Here is a 19193-nt window from a genome sequence, read left to right on the forward strand (position 1 = left end):
TTCCCCCCTTTTTAGGATTGCAGATTGCATATTTGGTTGTCAGGTCACTAGTTTCTTAATTTGGAGCTATTCCTTGGTCTTTCTTTGTCTTTGATAACTTTGATGATCAGGGAAGAGTATGCATGGTCCAGTCTAGTTTTGTAGAATAGTCCCTTGATTTGGTTTCATCCATGGTTTCCTCATTATTCGACTGAGATTATGCATTTTCAGCAGAAATTCTACAGAGGTTATGTTATAACATTAGTGTATTACATTAGGAGCCATTAGCCTTTTTTTTTTTTTTTTTTTTTTTTTTAATGTACAAATGATTCCTAATGCTCACCCTGGGTAGTAAATCCCTGGCCTAAAGTTTTGGTCTCTTTATATTTCAAAATATTGGCAAATAATACTCTAATATAGACTAATGTCTCAGAGATCCTTCTGGGCACCTGGAATTATGGACTGGGTTTGTGAAAGAAGAAAATCTGCTTTCATGGAGAGAAAGGAAGCTAGAAGAATAAGGACACTCAAGTTAAATTTGGTGTCTTGAATCTCATCATTTCTAAGAAGTTCATTTCTGCAGCTCTTTATGCATAAGTATCTCTTAGCCTGCCATGAAAATGCCTTTATGATCTGATTCTTTTCTATAGTATGTTCCAGCTTCCTGGTGCTACTTCATTCATACTTTGTGCTTCAAATCTATAAAAAATTTTTTAAAGTTTTCTAGCCCGGGCAGCCCTGGTGGCTCAGTGGTTTAGCGCCGCCTTCGGCCCAGGGTGTAATCCTGAAGACCTGAGATCGGGTCCCGCGTCGGGCTTCCTGCATGGAGCCTGCTTCTCCCACTGTGTCTCTGGCTCTGTGTGTATGTGTCTCTCATGAATAAATAATCATAAATAAATAAATAAATAAATAATAAATAAATAAATAAATAAATAAATGTTTTCTATCCCAACCATTTTGATGACATTTTATCTTTTTTGGTACTATAACATTCTGATTCTGCTTAGAATGTCTTTTAGTCCCTGGGCGCCTGGGTGCCTTAGTCGGTTATGCCTCTGTCTTTGGCTCTGGGTCCTGAGTTGGAGCTCCAGGTCTGGCTTCCTGCTCAGTGGGGAGTCTGCTTCTCCCTCTCCTTTTGCCACTACCCCCAGCTTGTGCTCACTTGCTCCCACTCTCTTTCAAATACATAAATAAAATCTTTAAAAAACAAACAAACAAAAAAGGTCTTTTCAGTCCCTTCATTTACCTAGAAAGATCCTCTTCATCTTTCTAAACTTCTCAAATATTTTTTCTCATAAGAATCCTTTTATTTACCATTTTAAACTAACCTGCCTTACTTAATCCTATAAATAAATACCAGTACTGGTGTTTAAAATTTTAGGTAGATGTAGAAGCATGGTATAGATATATACCATGCAACAAGAAAAGTAGTAAAGTTGAATAATTACCAGAATTGTTATATTACGTATTTTTTTCATATTTATAACTTTATTAACAGAGCTCTCAATGAAATGTGGAAATGTCAGAACATGCTTCGAAGTCATGTACGAGAACTCTTGGATTTGCACAAGCAACCTACAGTAGGTTCAAGATTTGTTTAAATTAATAGTTTGTTATGTCATTATTCAGTTTTTCTGTACCTATTATGAAGCAGGTAAAAACTATTCTGTTTTCCAAATGTCAGTAATGCATAATTTCTGTAGTTTTCCAAGCTAAATTTTCACTGTAGAGAATATAACAAAATCTTACTTTGTAGCATGAACAAAGAAATGATAGTTTCTAGTTTATCATTTTAGATACTAAGAATTTATACATTGTTCATTAATTTTCAAATAATTATAATTAAACCTCAAGATAAAATGTTATGAGAAATCATGATTTTTTTTTTTTTTTACTCCATGATTTTGGGTCCTTCAGTGTAGAGTCAGTATCACATCAGGTACCAATCTTATAAATATGGCAAAGTCAAATTAACAAAAAAAAGTCTTCTGGAAGATGAGGGAAAGAAACTTGTATAATTTCTTAGTATACTTTCTAATATACTTCTAAATGTGTTTGCTAGAAGAGATGTTCTTAACTAAGGAATCTTAGAGACCCTTCAAGGGTCTATTGATGCTAAAGCAAGGGTTGGCAAACTTTTTTTGTAAATGATCAGATTGTAAAAATCTAGGCTTTCCTAGCCATAAAGTCTCTGGTGAAATGCTCAACTCTGCCTTTATAAAATTACAAAAGCAGTCATAGACAATCTGTAAATGAATGAATGTGACTGTGTTTCAGCAAACCTTTAACAAAAACAGATGGTCCATAGGACCATAGTTTACCAATTTCTGATTCAAATTACTAAAATTCCATACAAATTTAGTAATAAAGTAATACTTTGTTGTGTTGGACTGTATGGAATTACTTTTTGGAAGCGAGGTGATATTCTCAAGTAATAGGCCACAAAATAGTTAATAGAACTATTCAGGAAGAAATTTTTCTCTACTCTTCACATTTTTAATTTTCTTTGATGTATGGTTTCACAATTTTGATATGATAATTGTTTTGATTATCTTCAATCTTCTGGCAAAATGTTTTTCCTATGGAAGTTATGTACTCTTTTTTAGTTTTTAAAGAACTTCCTTCTGACCTCACCTTTCCTTCTGCTTATTGTAACTAGCTACTCCATAATTCTTTGTTATCAATTTAGGATGTAAATTTTCTTGTGGCTGGTTTGTGATGTTTTTTGTTTTTTTGTTTTGTTTTGTTTTGCTTTAAATGTGTAATTTTGGATTTTCTTACAGAAATTTGGTAGCACATTTGACTTCTTTTGTTTTTGTTTTAAATTTCAGTCAGAGGCTAACTGTTCTGCCATGTTTGGAAAACTGATGACCATAGCAAGTGAGTTTGTTTATTCACTCTCTTTGTGTGTGCGTGTGTGTGTAAACATCAAAACAAATAATTTACACACTGGAACTATCAATTTAATACCAAGTAAGAGAAAATAATCCTCTTAATTTTATTTCTGAGAACCAATTAAGCTGATGTCTTTTGATAGCTCAATATTATTTTTTAGAAAGCTTACTTTTAGTTTAGTAGTTTTTCTTTTATAATACTGATTCTCTTTCAATTTTACAGAGAATTTGCCTGACCCTGGGAAAGCACAAGATTTTGTGAAGAAATTTAACCAGGTCCTTGGTGATGATGAGAAATTGCGGTCTCAGCTGGAGTTACTAATCAGCCCAACCTGTTCATGCAAACAAGCAGATGTTTGTGTGGTTAGTAAATGATACTTCTACATGTGTTCTTTTAGCTTTGCTTGTTGAAATTTATATTTCACTAAAGTCTGCTATGCATAAATTATTTGTGTTATTTAACAATTTAGTGTACCCTAAATTACCCAGGAGTATATCTGTGGTCAGCTTAGTTCTCTTACCACTGTTTAGCCACATTCCAGGAAAACCCCTAGAGAACTAAGCCAGGGAGGTTGCTGCTAGGAATTGAGAAAGACAGTATGTTTGTATTTAGTAGACAGTTGTTAAGTAAATAGAATTTTCTAAATCTTTATGTATGTATGCATTTTCTTCACTCATGTGTTAACATGGAAGTAAACCTTGTCAAAAAATTAGTAATGGTTATATCACCATATATGCATTTATAGATGAGATAATCCCTTTTTAGGCTTTTGTCTACATTCTATTCCTGGATTCTTTATTTTATAGAAAACCAATATTCGTTGAAAATACCAGGAAGGAAAACTTGATCCATTCATTTATTCAGCATTTTATGAGAGTTTTGTGTTTGAATTTCAGCTATACCATTTACTACCAGTGTGACCTTTAGTAAGTTCTTCAATATTTTGCAGCCTCATTTTTCTTATGTTTAAATGTTAAAGACTTCATAGGGTTGTTAGAAGATTTTGCATGTGTATGTGTGTATATATATCCTAATACCTGGCCCTGTGCTGCCCTTTAGGACTTAAATAAATTGTATTTCTGTGGTATTACACGTATGTCGTAACTGCTATGTTTGGGACCAGGCTTACATAAGAGATGAATGAATGAAAAGAAAGAATAAGAGAAAAGAAAATTATTTCAGATATTTATGTATAGTTTTGTTGTAGAAAGAAATAGTGTCATAATTATTTATGTGATAAAGGGATAAGGGCTATAATAGATGTATATACAACGTGGTCTGAGAGCATGGAATAGGTATTTTTTATTCATTCTAGGGATATTAAGTACCTAAGTAGATCTAAAAAGACCTGGAATTAGGAAGAGCTGAGGAGAAGCTAATTTAGGGAAGAGAACAGTGGACTCCTCTTGGTCCTAGGGATAAGGATATGCCGCGTGCCCAGACTTCCTCAGCCTTTGTACTTTTGAGTTGAGTAGTTTGCTGCAAATGTTTAAAGATTTCATTAATTTCTTTGGCATTTAGAATTATAGTTTCAGGATACTGTGTCCTGCAGAGTATCTGCTAATATAATTGGATCCTAGAATGAAATATCTTTGGGCAGCTCAGGTGACTCAGCGGTTTAGCGCCACCTTCAGCCCAGGGCCTGATCCTGGAGAGCCGGGATCAAGTCCCACGTGGGCTCCCTGCATGGAGCCTGCTTCTCCCTCTGCCTGTGTCTCTGCCCCTCTCTCTCTCTCTCTCTTTCTCTCTCTCTCTTTCTCTTTCATTAATAAATAAATAAAATCTTAAAAAAATATATTAAAAAAAAGAAATATCTTTAAAGGACCTTAGAAATACTTGGTTTAGAGGCTCCTGGGTGACTCAGTTGATTAAACACCCAACTCTTGATTTCAGCTCAGGTCACAATCTCAGAGTTATGAGATGGAGCCTTTCATCAGATTCCATGCTCAACTAGGGTCTGCTGGAGATTCTTTCTCCTCTCTTTGCTCCTCTTCTGGCTTGCACATGTGGGCTCACTTGTTCTCGCTCTCTCAGATAAATAAAATCTTTAAAAAGAAAGAGAGTTGGTTTAACCACTTCATTTTACAAATAAAGAGTTGGTTTATTATTTTTTTAATTTTTTTTTTTTTTATTTATGATAGTCACACAGAGAGAGAGAGAGAGAGAGGCAGAGACACGGGCAGAAGGAGAAGCGGGCTCCATGCACCAGGAGCCCGACGTGGGATTCGATCCCGGGTCTCCAGGATCGCGCCCTGGGCCAAAGGCAGGCGCCAAACCGCTGCACCACCCAGGGATCCCTAAAGAGTTGGTTTAACCACTTCATTTTACAGATAAAGACACTGAATTTTAAGGTTTCTTGTCCAGTATTTTATAGCTGGTGATTGTGGCTGAGCTGCAGGTAGAGTCTAGATCTCATAGGTCCTAAATAGTGTTCTTTCTATACATTCCATTGTTTGCCGGAAGAGCCAGTACAAACTTAGTACTGCTCAACAAATGACCTTGAGAAAGAATAATCAAGTGGTGTTTTTGGTCTAAGAAAACAGAAATTGAGCTTGACTTTGAAAAAATGGCAGTAACATGAATTCCTACTATTTGTCAGACCATAAATATCTAAGTTTCCAAATCCAAAAAGTATATGCAAAACAGATGTTTGTAACCAAAATATCTCAGGATGAATACCACAGCCATGCAGTATAGCCAATCAGCACTCCTGATTTTAGCAACCAGGAAAGTAGAGATGAGCACAGCAGTTGCCCTGGAAAGAGCATGGTAATGGTGCTTTTTGGAAGGGAAATTATTCTGAGGATATTTTAAGTAATGGTCCATGGAATAGCTAATAGAACTCTATTCTGGAAGAAAAGATTTCTGCTATTCATATTCTTTATTTTCTTTGGTGAATTTTTCACAGTAATATATTTTCTGGCTTTTACATTAGCTTTGTGTATTCTGAGCATATTATTTAACTTATCTACATATTCTTTCGTCTAAAAATAGGATTTATAATACCCTTTAAACACTCAGGAAAATGACTACTGTTTGTAAAGTTTTTGCTATTTTTCAGAATATCTATATCATTTAGTCTTTCTCCCTAAGGGCTACTGGTACTAGTTATATATACCTTCTAGTATCACATTCCTTTTTTCCTGATAGTTTCATTCTAGAATAGAAGAAAAGAATAAAGAAATACACAAATATAAAATTTAGTTTCTGTCATTTTATGTAGCTTTCATTCTGAGAGCTACATAGAGCTGTGTGCCTGCTTATGTGTATATACTACCACTTCCTTTTTTTCTAAATGACAATCACTTCTTAATACTTGAGCATTACTCAGTAACAGAATTTGTGGGAATGGAGATCTAATACTTTGAGCAAGGAATAACAATAGACACATACTGTGGATTAATGCATATATAGATGATGCTATAGTGAGTGAGAAAGCATGAGCAATAGCATTAGGATATATGCTGTATAGGTTTGCTTTCCTTTTGGACTTTAGGTTTTGAGTTTCTGTACCTTAGTTCTAGAGAAGGATCACATATTTGGCATAGCATGAGCTCTGGTTGCTATTTTATGCTCTAGCACCCCTCCCTATGACTTGAATGTCAAGATTTTCCAGGAAGCTTACTCATTGAGCATTTGAGACAGTCTTAGGTTTGAATTTCAGTATGCCATTTACTACCGTTTTGACTGTTAGTAAGTTACTCAATATTTCTGAGCTTCTTTTTCTTCATCTTTAAGTTTTATCTACCTCATGATTGTTAGAATAAGATAAAATGAAATTTTAAATATGACCTAATACAAGACCCCTTGCACTGCCCTATAAGATGTAAATGAAAAGTAATTCTTACGGTATTACGTATTTATGACAAACACAAGGAATTCTTAAAATAAGTGGAGAGGGATCCTGAATCTCTCTTTTTAACAAAGTGATTCAGATATGAGTCGTTCATGGACTGCACCTTAATTAACCTTCCCTACAGAGTTATCCAAATATACATTATATCTTCTTTTTTTTTTTTTTAATTTTTATTTATTTATGATAGTCACAGAGAGAGAGAGAGGCAGAGACACAGGCAGAGGGAGAAGCAGGCTCCATGCACCGGGAGCCCGACGTGGGATTCGATCCCGGGTCTCCAGGATCGCGCCCTGGGCCAAAGGCAGGTGCCAAACCGCTGCGCCACCCAGGGATCCCACATTATATCTTCTGAAGGCTAAATTTTGGGTTGTCCCTTGATCAAGCTTACACCATTATAATTCACTGCATAATTTAGTAAATTGTATTATATGTGGTCTCTCACTGAGGTTGCAATTAGGTGACAGAGGCAGACAAGTATTTCGGTCAAGAACATGGTATCGTAAGTATTCTGATAGAATCATATGCTTTGGTAACACACACAAAAAAGCAGCCATCCCAGGCAGGAGTGGAAATGGGAATACCTTATTCTAGAATAAGTGATTCCTGAATTGAATCTTAAAGGACGAATAGGGATTAGACCACTACATCAAGAATGACTGCTGTATTTCTAACTTGAGTGATTGGATAGCCGAGAGAAGGGTAGGAAAACAATGGTGTGTGGCCTCTCAGCAGTTGTGTTTAGAAGTCTGAAATTCAAGGCTGGTTGGTATATATTAGCATAGGTATAGTTCCTGGAGGAGGTAAAAGAAGAAAAGAAGAAAGGGGAGAGAGAGATGCTATTCAGTAACAATCATCAAATGCTTCCTATTTTAATTTAACTTTTCTATAGTTCACTGAGAATGATAGAAGGTGTAACGTGATTAACATAAGAAATATATATTGGGGGATCCCTGGGTGGCGCAGCGGTTTAGCGCCTGCCTTTGGACCAGGGCGCGATCCTGGAGACCCAGCATCGAATCCCACGTCAGGCTCCCGGCATGGAGCCTGCTTCTCCCTCTGCCTATGTCTCTGCCCCTCTCTCTCTCTCTCTCTCTCTCTGTGTGACTATCATAAATAAATAAAAATTAAAAAAAAATTAAAAAAAAAAAGAAATATATATTGGGTCTTTGTCCCCCATTTCTGGCACAGAACTAAAACCCTTTAAATTTCCCTAAGTGCTAAGAGCTGCAAAGATGTTTTTGTTTTGTTTTTGTTATGTTAATGAGGTGCCTTTTGGACCTCCCCTAAGGGTAGGACTGGTTCTTTGTGGAGCCAATCACATGATTAGAGGATTGGAACTATACTCTGACCTCTGGAAAGGAGAGAGGGACTGGAAATTGAGTTCAGTCACCAGTGACCAGTGATTTGATCTGTCTAACTTCTGTAAGGAAGCCTCCATTAAAAACTGAAAAAAGACAAGGTTCAGAGAGACTTACAGGTTGATGGACATGTGAAGATTTAGGGAGAGTGGCAAGCTCACAGAACAGGAGCTCCCTGTCCTTTCCACATATCTTGTCCTATGTCTCTTCCATCCAGCTATTCCTTAGTTATATATCCTTTCATAATAAACCAGTTATCTGCTAAGTAAAATATTGCTCTGAGTTCTGTGAGTTGCTCTAGCAAGTTCATCAGACCCAAGAAAGGAGGGGGTAGCCAGTTGGTCAGAAGAATAGGTAACAACCTGGGCTTACAACTGAGGTCTGGTGGGGAAAGGGGAGGCAGTCGCTTAAGACTGAACCCTTAACCAGTGGGAACCGATGCTGTCTCAGGATAGACAGTGTCAGAATTGAGTTGAATTGTAGGACATCCTGCTGGGGTCCAGAGAATTGTTTGTTGGTGGGGGGATCCTCGCCACATACACACACCGAATTATATCCTGGAACCAAAAACAATAGGCCACTATAACATGAAAGTTAAACCTTTAGAAACTGTTTCTTGTGAGAAATTGCTTTGTCTAGTTTACGGATTCTAACTGCAAAAAATATTGTTAATGTTAGATCCCTTTAGGAGGCATTTTGATTAGGACAACAAGTGTGTATGGAGAGAATGCTGTGTATATGAAAGAATACTGTTTTTTTAACAAACTTTTTTTTATTGTCAAAATGAGAAAGGAAAAAATGTATGAAGAACAAAGAGGAAGGAGGGGCACCTGAGTGGCTCAGTCAGTTGAGCATCTGCCTTGATTCAGGTCATAATCTCAGGGTCCTGGGATTGGAGCCCTGAGTCGTGCTCCCTGCTCAGCGCAGAGTCTGCTTCTCCCTCTCCATCTGCCCTTATTCCTCCTCCCCCGTTCATACTCTCTGTCTCTGAAATGAATAAATAATTTTTAAAAAAAGGAACAAAGAGGACGTCTAAATGCAGAATTTTTAAACTTTATTTTTATAATAACAAGATTAATATGTATATATAGTCTTGTTGAAAATAGGGATTGGGGCACCTGGGTGGCTCAGTCCATTAAGTGTCTGACTTTGGTTCTGGTCATGATCTCGGGAGTCCTGGAATTGAACCCTACCTCTGGCTCCTTTGTCACATAAGGAGTCTGCTTAGCCTTTTGCCCCTCCCCCACTGCTGTGCATGTGTGCACGTGCATTCTCTCTCAAATAAAAAATCCTAAAGAAAACAGGGACTATTTCTTTATATTTTTTATATTCCCTAAGGGTGCTTAATATACTAAACAATTTATGTAATTTGTAAATATCAGTAGTAGTATCAAGCTGCATAGTTGATGAGAAATTTTGGAAACATTGTCGGGGATGCAGAAAGAATTCTTTTTTTTAATTCTTTCTCCCGTCATAAATGATTACTTCTGTTTGAAGTTTTGTCAACTACTCTTCAGTTATAAAATTTCATCTTGGTCTTAGATGTTTCTCTTTGTGCCTTGGGTGTATGTGTGGGTATTTTTTTTCTTATGGAAAGAACAAGGAAACTATTTGTTGGTTCAAACTAATTAGTTGGCTTTTGTTGCCACTAATTTGGCTTGCTGATTACCCACAGTATCACTTAAGATTATCACATATAATTGTTATGAGACAGTACCTAAATATTACATACATAAAATATTTTTATGAGGAATTACTTAAATGTAAGGTTATATTGGAATACAAAAACATCAAGTCTTTTTTTTTTTTTTAAATGTTAGGTCTTAAAAGTTGATTATGTTGAGCACTTGGGTAGTTCAGTCAGGTAAGCATCAGCTCAGGTCTTAATCTCAGGGTCGTGAATTCAGGCCTCAATGCACTGAGCGTGGAGCCTACTTAAAAGTAAAATAAAATAGAAGTTAATTGTGTCTAGTGTTATGTTTATACATAGGTATATTTTATATAGTGTTTTTACTGGGTTTAGATAATCGTGAATTATTCTTTTTTCCTTTAATATTCCCTTTATTTTTTCTACCATAACTGTCTCTCCTAGTTTTTCCTTTTTTAGTAATGTATTCCAAAGAACTGACTGTATACTTTGTCTAGCAATTTTCCAGTAGATTTCGTATTAAATGATCACTGACTTCATCTTAGGTTAAATTTTATACTACGGATAAAAAAAAAAATCTCCTTTGGGAGAGACCTGCAGAAAATAAGTTTGATTTCAAAAGATAGTAACATACTTAAATTCAGATTTAAAATGTTTACCTATGAGTTAAAGCAAAGTATGTAATAAGGACTGAGCACTGACTAAAATATTTTTATTTGCTAAAATTTTGCTAATTACAGCTTGCAAAATATATCTGGCATCTTGTAATGATTAATGTTTTCCTGAGACACTGCTTAAATATGGATGGTATCTAATATTGTCTTTATAATTAATTTGTGTCAAGATGTCACTGAAACTACAGTAGAAATTTTTTTCTCCCTTGTCACTCTGAATGTATATTACTAATTTTTCTTCTTTTTTATGAAAAAAAATATATAAAGTGACTATTGTTAATTGCTTTATAGTTTGGAAAGCGTTTTTAATATGTATTATCTTCTCAGCCAAAATTTACATTTACTCATCAGAGATATTCAGTTAAAAGGCTCATTATTAAACTTCTTTCCCCAATAACCCAGCATTTTGTAAATTTAACCTTGTCTTTGGTAAAATCAGGCTCTTAGTCATTAAATACTAATATAGTCTTTAGAAATTCCGTCAATAATGTGTTTTCTTTGTAGGAGCTATTTGATATGATGTCATCATCTTTGAAATCAAATATGCTTTTCCAGAACTAAAAACACTTTATAAATACACAATGAATGAATCTTCCCCTCTTTAAGAAAAAATTATTGACTGAAATAAAATACAATATTATGAAATAAACTAATTATTATGAAATAAACTAATATGACATACCCATGAAAGTATAAATTGTTAACTTTTTGAAAGTAGAGCAGTTGAAAAAGATTATTTACTAAGCAATAACTTCATGGAAGAAATACGAGACAGGAGGCATAAATCATACCATGTCGGGAGATCCCTGGGTGGCTCAGCGGTTTAGTGCCTGCCTTTGGCCCAGGGTGCGATCCTGGAGTCCTGGGATCAAGTCCCACATTGGGCTCCCGGCATGGAGCCTGCCTCTCCCTCTGCCTGTGTCTCTGCCTCTCTCTGTGTCTATCATAAGTAAATAAAATCTTTAAAAAAAAAAACAAAAAAAAACAACCATACCATGTCATCCCCTTTCTGTTCCTCTTAGTCCATATTTTGCAGTGAGTATCTCATGAGTATATATATAATTTTAGTCAGGGTTTAGAGCAGAGATTTGGTCAGGTCTAAAGCAGATTCTGCTGGTTTTGAATCTTTAAATGCTTTTGATACATATAATCATTTTTATTTTGAGAAATATGAAAGTAAATTTTACTTATGATAAAATCTTTCCTTTCTATAGAGAGAAATAGCTCGAAAACTTGCAAATCCTAAGCAGCCAACAAATCCTTTTCTAGAGATGGTCAAATTTCTGTTGGAAAGAATTGCACCTGTGCACATTGATTCAGAAGCCATAAGGTAAGCTAGGAAATAAATTCACTCAAAAATGGAATATAATCTTTAACCACAGTATTGTAAGTTTAAATTCTGGGTCCCTAAGAAAACCTAAAAAGGTTTCCTGTATACTTTTTTAATGGCAGAAGCAAGTATCATTCAACCTGAATGAAGGGCCTGCTTGTTTTCTAGTTTTTGGCTTACTTCACTGCTTTTTATTTTTTAAAGGTCCTTGTGTTTTATCTTTAGCCTATATGTGCTCATTAAAACCTAGAACATTAAGAATGGAGAAAGCAGAATTATATCTATAGACTATCGATCAGACTTTGAATTTTCTTAACTATTTTGATGGCCACATGACATTCTTTTACTATGTATTATATCACTGTTCACTTGAGATATGTGAAAACAGAATAGTACTTTAAAAGAGCACAAGTTGCCATTAGACTAATCTGGTTTCATAACATGTGTCTACTGCATACCAGTTTTGTGGCTTTGGAAGAAGCCCAGTAATTTATCTGAGTTTCTCATTTTATTTTTAACTTCAATATGTGTGTAACATCTCCCTGTTAGATGGTTTTGAGAATTAGAGATAATATAAAAACTAAGCAAAAAAAAACAAAACAAAACAAAAAAAAAACTAAGCAACCTGGCATAATAGATATTGACAGCTATTTTTTATTAAGTATTTTCTGTAATTTCATACATTTTAGTTGTTTTTTATGATTTTCTATTGTAAACATCTGCGAATACTTTTCCCTTGCACTAATCATTTTTTTGATAAGCTATATGTCTGTCTTCCTTTTCATGGTGGGTTGCTTCATTTACTAGTTCTCTGTCTTTGGGGGGTTTTTTTTTTTTTATTTTTTTTTTTAATTGGTTCTCTTTTTAAACAGCCTTGGGTTAGGAGAGCTGATTCTAGCTATTACTTATTTCACCATATGTGAATTACTGCGTGGTTGTATTGAAATGCCAACTCTATTGGTTTTCTAGGGCTACCATAATAAAATACCACAGACTGAGTGACTTAAACAACAGAAATTAACTTTCTGACAGTTTTGGAGGCTTGAAGTCCAAGATAGAGGTGTAAGCAAGTTTGATTTCTTCTGAAGCCTCTTTCCTTGACTTGCAGATAGCCTCCTTCTTACTGTCTACTCACAAGGTCTCACATTGTGCCCCAATCTTCCTTCATATAAGGACAATGGTCATAATGGATAATGCCCCACACATTTTGCCTCATTTTACCTTAATTATCTTAAGGCCCTGGTTTCAAGTACAGTCACATCAGATACTGGAAGTTAAACTTCACCAAATGAATTTGGGGGTACACAATTCAGCTAATAATGTTAGTCTGCTTTTTTTCTTTTTTGACTAAGAGTTCCTTTTTATTTAATTTCCTTATTTGCAAATAAGAAAACTAAGGTTTTCAGAGAGTAAGTGGTTTGTTCATAGCTGGGCAAAAACCATAGATTGATTGATTGATTTGGGGTATATACTTCATACACAATGTTACATTAGTTCAGGTGTACAGCATAGTGATTCAACATCACCATATGCTGTAGTGCATCACAAATATAGCTCCCATGTGTCACCATACAATGATATTACAATATCATTAACTATATTCCCTATGCTGTACCTTTTATTCCTGTAACTTATTCCATAATTAGAAGCCTATATCTCCCACTCTTCTATATCTACCCATTTGCCTCTCTCTACATCCTTCCTCCCTCTGGCACCCATCAGTTCTCTGTATTTATAGGTCTGATTCTGCTTGTTTGTTTATTCATTTTTTTTGTTTTGTTAGATTCTACGTGTGTCATATGGTGTTTGTCTTTCTCAGTCTGACTTATTTCACTTAGCATAATACCCTCTAGGTCCACCTGTGTTACAAATGACAAGACCTCATCCCTTTTTATGGCTGCATAATATTCCTGTGTGTGTGTGTGTGTGTGTGTGTGTGTATACACCCCACATCTTCTTTATCCATTCATCTATCAGTGGACACTTAGGTTGCTTTTGTGTCTTGACTGTTATAAATAATGCTGCAGTAAACCTAGGGGTGCATATATATTTTCAAATTAGTATTTTTTTTCTTTGGGTAAATACCCAGTAGTGGAATTATCAGATCATATGGTATTTCTATTTTTAATTTTTTGAGGAACCTCCATACTGTTTCCCACAGTGGCTATACTACTTACATTCCCACCAGTAGATTTATTTTTAATATCAGTGTTCTTTGCTCTATGCCATTTGATTTTTTTTTTTTTTTTAAGATTTTTTTTATTGGGACCCCTCAGTGGCTCAGCAGTTGAGTGTTTGCCTTCAACTCAAAGCATGATCCCAGAGTCCTGGAATTGAGTCCCACATTGGGCTCCCAGCATGGAGCCTGCTTTTCCCTCTGCCTGTCTCTCTGCCTCTCTCTCTCTTTGTCTCTCATGAATTATGTGGGACTCGATCCCAGGACTCCGGGATCACACCCTGGGCTGAAGGCAGGTAGGTGCTCAACTGCTGAGCCACCCAGGTGTCCCTATGCCATTTGATTTTAATGGGATAAATCAAGGATAAAGTACATGTACTCTAGTACTCTTGCTTTTGCATATTGACTTTGAAAGAGACATATAGTGCATTTGCTATTTGTTTCCATGAGGCTTTACGGGATTTTATTAGTAAATTATAATACGCTAATGGTTGATCTCCAGTGTTAAAAGACCAAAAATTCATTTTTTTTTCAGTAGCATCATGAATGTTTAGCTTAGAAAAATCAACTTATGGTTAGAATTTCTGAGAGACTAATTTTATGCAAAATTCCAATTTATTTTAATGACAAATATATATGTCATATAATAATCTTTCTATGTAACCAAATCTTCATGGACTATTAATTTGCAAATAGAAGGTTTATTTACTCATTTAATGTATGTTTAATGGAGCAGTTTATAAAATACATTGGGTAACTGGAGAAGGATAGTTACATAACCCAAATTGTGTGGGATAGATTTGTTGTTAGGGAAGGCTCTGAAATAGATCACACATAAAATGGGTAGTGAAAGATCAGTAGGAATTATGTAGGGTAGCCAGATGAATATTGCAGAGGAAGAAGCAACCCAGGCCACTAGCCCTGTAGATTTTTTATGCTACTCTGAACTTTAATTTCCTTACCTTTAAAATAAAAATAGTATATTACAATACAATAACAACTGGAATTGTTGAGAGGCTTAAATGACATGGATATATAAAACACTTAGCACAATGCCTTACACATAGTAATTACCAAATGAACATTAGGATCTATTCCAGAAAGAAAAAATAGACAAAGGCAGAAGGAATCAAAAAGTAGTTAGAAAATTGCATGTACTTTCACCATAATGAAGGATTTTGGAAGAAAGGAATGAGGGTAGTAGAAAATCATCCTAAATATAACCAATTTTTCTTTAGTATATTTTCTCCAGCCTTGTGATTATACAGATACAGATACACATATGTACGCTCCAGTTAGTTGTCTTTAGATAGTGGTTGAAAAGGAAGTAGTGATTGTAATAATGGTTGAAACCTCAGGAAGAGAGTAAAATTTAAAAAGAAAAAGGCGAGGACTGAACCCTAAGGAAAATGAAGAGGCTAGGAGAAGATAAAGAATTCATTGAATTTTTTAAAATTTTAACAATGTGGTAATGGTGACAGATGGTAACTACACTTATTGTGGTGACCATTTCATAATGTTTATAAATACCAAATCACTGTGCTCTATACCTGTAACCAATATATTACCATGACAGTTCTTCAATTAAAAAGATTTGTTTTAAGGAGGCATGGTCAAAAGTGGAAGGAAAATCAGGAAAGAGTGAGAACAGGTAAGACGGACTAAAAGATGGAGGGGTCATATGTTCCCAGAAGTAAAATAGATACTAAAAGCTTCCATTGGATTTAGATAAAGGAAAAACATCACAGTGGCCAGAATAGTTTGTTTGGGGGTAGCAAGGGCAAACCCAGATGACAAACGATTGAGAAGACCTTAAGATAGTTCTTCACAACACAATACAAAATGATAATATTTGAGCAGAGAAAATTGCTGATGCCCAGAAGTGACTGGCTTAGCTCAACGGGTTCCCACTAGGTTCTCACTCAGCCACCTTTAGGTATGAGAAAATCAAAGGGATAAATACCCTGTCACACTTCTAATGTAAACTCTGCTTTAGGAAATAAATTGGATATGGGACAGCCATTGTGGACAGATTAGCTATAAAAAGTAAAGAAGAGGGATGCCTGGGTCGCTCAGCAGTCAAGTATCTGCCTTTGACTCAGGGTGTGATCCTGGGGTCTTGGGATCGAGTCTTGCATTGGGCTCCCTGCTGGAAGCCTACTTCTACCTCTGCCTATGTCTCTGCCTCTCTCTGTGTGTCTCTTATGAATAAATAAATAAAATCTTTAAAGGGTGGGGACAGCCCCAGTGGCTCAGTGGTTTAGCACCACCTTCAGCCCAGGGCATGATCCTGGATGTCTGGGATCGAGTCCCACATCGGGTTCCCTGCTTAGAGCCTGCTTCTCCCTCTGCCTCTGCCTCTGCCTCTCTCTCTCTCTGTGTGTGTTTCATGAGTAAATAAATAAAATCTTAAAAAAAAATAAAAATAAGTAAAGGAGAAAAATTAAATGGGAAGAGAGTAAACTTGAAAAAGGGTCTTTTGTTGTTTTTAATGAAGGAATTTTGAATATTGAAATACCTTTGAGGGTCGACTGGGTGGCTCAGTAGTTGAGCACCTGTCTTCAGCTCAGGTCATGATCCTAGGATCCGGGATTGAGTTCTGCATCAGGCTCTCTGCAAGGAGCCTGCTTCTCCCTCTGCCTGTGTCTCTGCCTCTCTCTCTCAGTCTGTGTCTCTCATGAATAAATAAATAAATATTTTTTAAAAATGAAATACCTTTGAGAGGTACTGATGGAAAAGAAGAGAGGTTGAAGATGGGGGGGGGTAGAATTATGATAATGAAACATCCTTATAGAGGAGGAAAGGAAGAAGGAAATCCTCCTCTGTGACATGAAAAAATAATAGATACAAATTAGAAGAAGTTAGAAGGCAGGGTATAGAAAATTAGTTTTCACTCAAGGCCTTCATTATTCTCAGTTAGGTTAAAAATAAAGTAGTCTGTTCAGTGGAAAGATTTAGACCTGAGGAAGAATGGTGAAGATTTGTGTCAGTTTGTTATACAGCATAAGAAGAGAAAGAGACACATAGAAGACTTGCCAAGCAGTTTGAACATGTACGTGAATTGGTGAAGTATATGGAGTATGTATTATTTCTCTAATTTAGAAATGAAAGTACTTTTACAAGAGGAAGGACTATAATCCTGGCTTCAAGACTTGGGTCTTTCTCTTGACTTATAATGGTGATCCACCCACAGTATAATGAAAACAGATTATGCCTGTCTTGTTTTGCACTGTATTTTTAGGACAGACACTAAGACTTAGCACATCATAGGTGGTCAATAACGGACTACTACCTCTTACCAATAATCAGATACATTTATAAATTTTTCAAACATGTATGATCTTAAAAAATTTATAATCTTGTTAAACTCATATTTTTATAGGATTTCCTCCTGATAGCTTAAATCAAAATATTTTTTTCAAGTTGAAAATAACTTTTTAAAAAATATATAATATCAGAGGTAAAACTTCTAGAACAAAATATGAGGTGAGCAAGATATCTTAAATGGAACATAAAAAGCATAATGAATGAAAGTTAAATCCTGTTTCCTTTTTGCAAGATACTATTATGAGAAAGAAAAGTCAAGCTAAAGACTAGGAACATACTTGCAAAGCATATATCTGAAAAGTTTATAGCGAGAATATAAAAAGTATTCTTACTATTCAGTAAAACAAACAGTACAGTTTAGTAATGGACAGAACATTTGAACAGACTTCAAGTAAGTTTACAAATAAGAAAGTAGCACAGGAAACTATAATACACATTATTACTCATTAGGGAAATATAAAGTCAGATTGCAATGAGAAATACAACTGCACAACCATTTGAATGGTAAAATTAAAGACCCTATCTATACCAAGTGTTGATGAGGGTGTAGACTGAACCAAGTGGTAGTGAAGTAGGAGACGGTTTATTGTAATGTTAAGTGGACATATAATATTACCATACAATTCAGGAATCCCGATAGGTATTGCCTATAAGGAAAGAAAACATAAATTGCCATAAAGATATATAATTAATTGCTTATAGCACTTTATTTATATCTTTAAATGAGAAATATCCTAATGTCTATCTATTGGTAATTGGATAAACAACTGTGATATAACCATACAATATAATACTTCTCAGCAGTAGAAAGGAACAAACTACTGATTCTCCTCAACAACATGGAGGACTCTCAAAAGAATTATGTCACATAAAAGATGTCAGACACACAATGTATGAAATTCTAGAAATGGCAAAATTACAGCGACAGAATCAGTGATTGCCAGCATGGAAAAAGGGGATTGGTTGACATAAGGCAGTTTTTTGTGCAGAGATGGGAGTGTGTGTGTGCGCATGCATGTGTACACAATGAAACACCGCTTTATACCCACTAATATGGCTATAACAAAAAGATAATTTGGAGAAGATGTGGAAAAATTGTTATGTTCGTATATTGCTGCTGGGAATGTTAAAACGATGGAGCTGCTTTGAAAAACAGTTTAGCAGTTCCTCAAAAAGTTAAAACAGAGTTACCATATGACCCAGCAATTCCACTCCTAAATATATGCCCAAGAGAAATGAAAATATATGTCCATACCTGTACATGAATGTTTATAGCAACATTAATTCTAATAGCCAAAAAAGTAGAAACAACCCAAATGTCTTTTCAACTGATGAATGGGTAAGTTGTCTTACATCCATATACTGGAAGATTATTCAGGATTAAAGTAAATGAAATACTGATACATACGACAATGTGGGTGAACCTTAAGAACAGTTCTCTAAGTGAACGGAGTCACTTATGAAAACCATATATTGTATGATTTTATTTTTATATGAAATATTCAGAGTAGGCAAATGTATAGCAGCAGAAGGTAGATTAGTAGATGACTGGGGCTGGAGAAAGTGCAAGTGAATAGCAGTGACTCATTGGAAAAGGACGGGAGAATTCATTTAGATTGTGGTAATACAACTCTGTGAATAAACACTAAAAACCATTGAATTATACATTTTAAATAGGTGAATTATATGATAAGTTTTATTTCAGGCTAATGTTTATATACATATCCCTAATTTGTTTTCCAAAAAAATAAAGTTTTATCAATTAAAGATACTAAGATTTTGAAATTATTCTTATGATGTTAAAAAGGAAAGTACTAAAATTGCTTTAAATTATATAGATATATGTGTATCTTATGTTTTATACTTACATTTTTTTTAAATTTTATTTATTTTTTCGTGAGAGACGAGAGAGAGAGAGAGAGAGAGGCAGAGACACAGGCAGAGGGAGAA

The 19193-nt window shown here is 35.2% G+C and overlaps 1 protein-coding gene across 3 annotated transcripts in view; it reads left to right on the forward strand.

Moving 5' to 3' along the window:
• PDS5A (PDS5 cohesin associated factor A) overlaps window positions 1-19193 on the forward strand; it is a 150882-nt gene that overhangs the window by 81973 nt on the left and 49716 nt on the right. For all 3 annotated transcript variants that reach the window (XM_049108667.1, XM_049108666.1, XM_035714458.2), the window contains exons 14-17: window positions 1478-1559; window positions 2811-2859; window positions 3097-3236; window positions 11625-11740. In XM_049108667.1, the coding sequence (XP_048964624.1) occupies window positions 1478-1559; window positions 2811-2859; window positions 3097-3236; window positions 11625-11740 (387 nt within the window). The remainder of the gene's footprint in view (window positions 1-1477; window positions 1560-2810; window positions 2860-3096; window positions 3237-11624; window positions 11741-19193) is intronic.

This window comes from Canis lupus, chromosome 3 (genome assembly GCF_003254725.2).
Source record: "Canis lupus dingo isolate Sandy chromosome 3, ASM325472v2, whole genome shotgun sequence".
Lineage (NCBI taxonomy): Eukaryota > Metazoa > Chordata > Mammalia > Carnivora > Canidae > Canis > Canis lupus.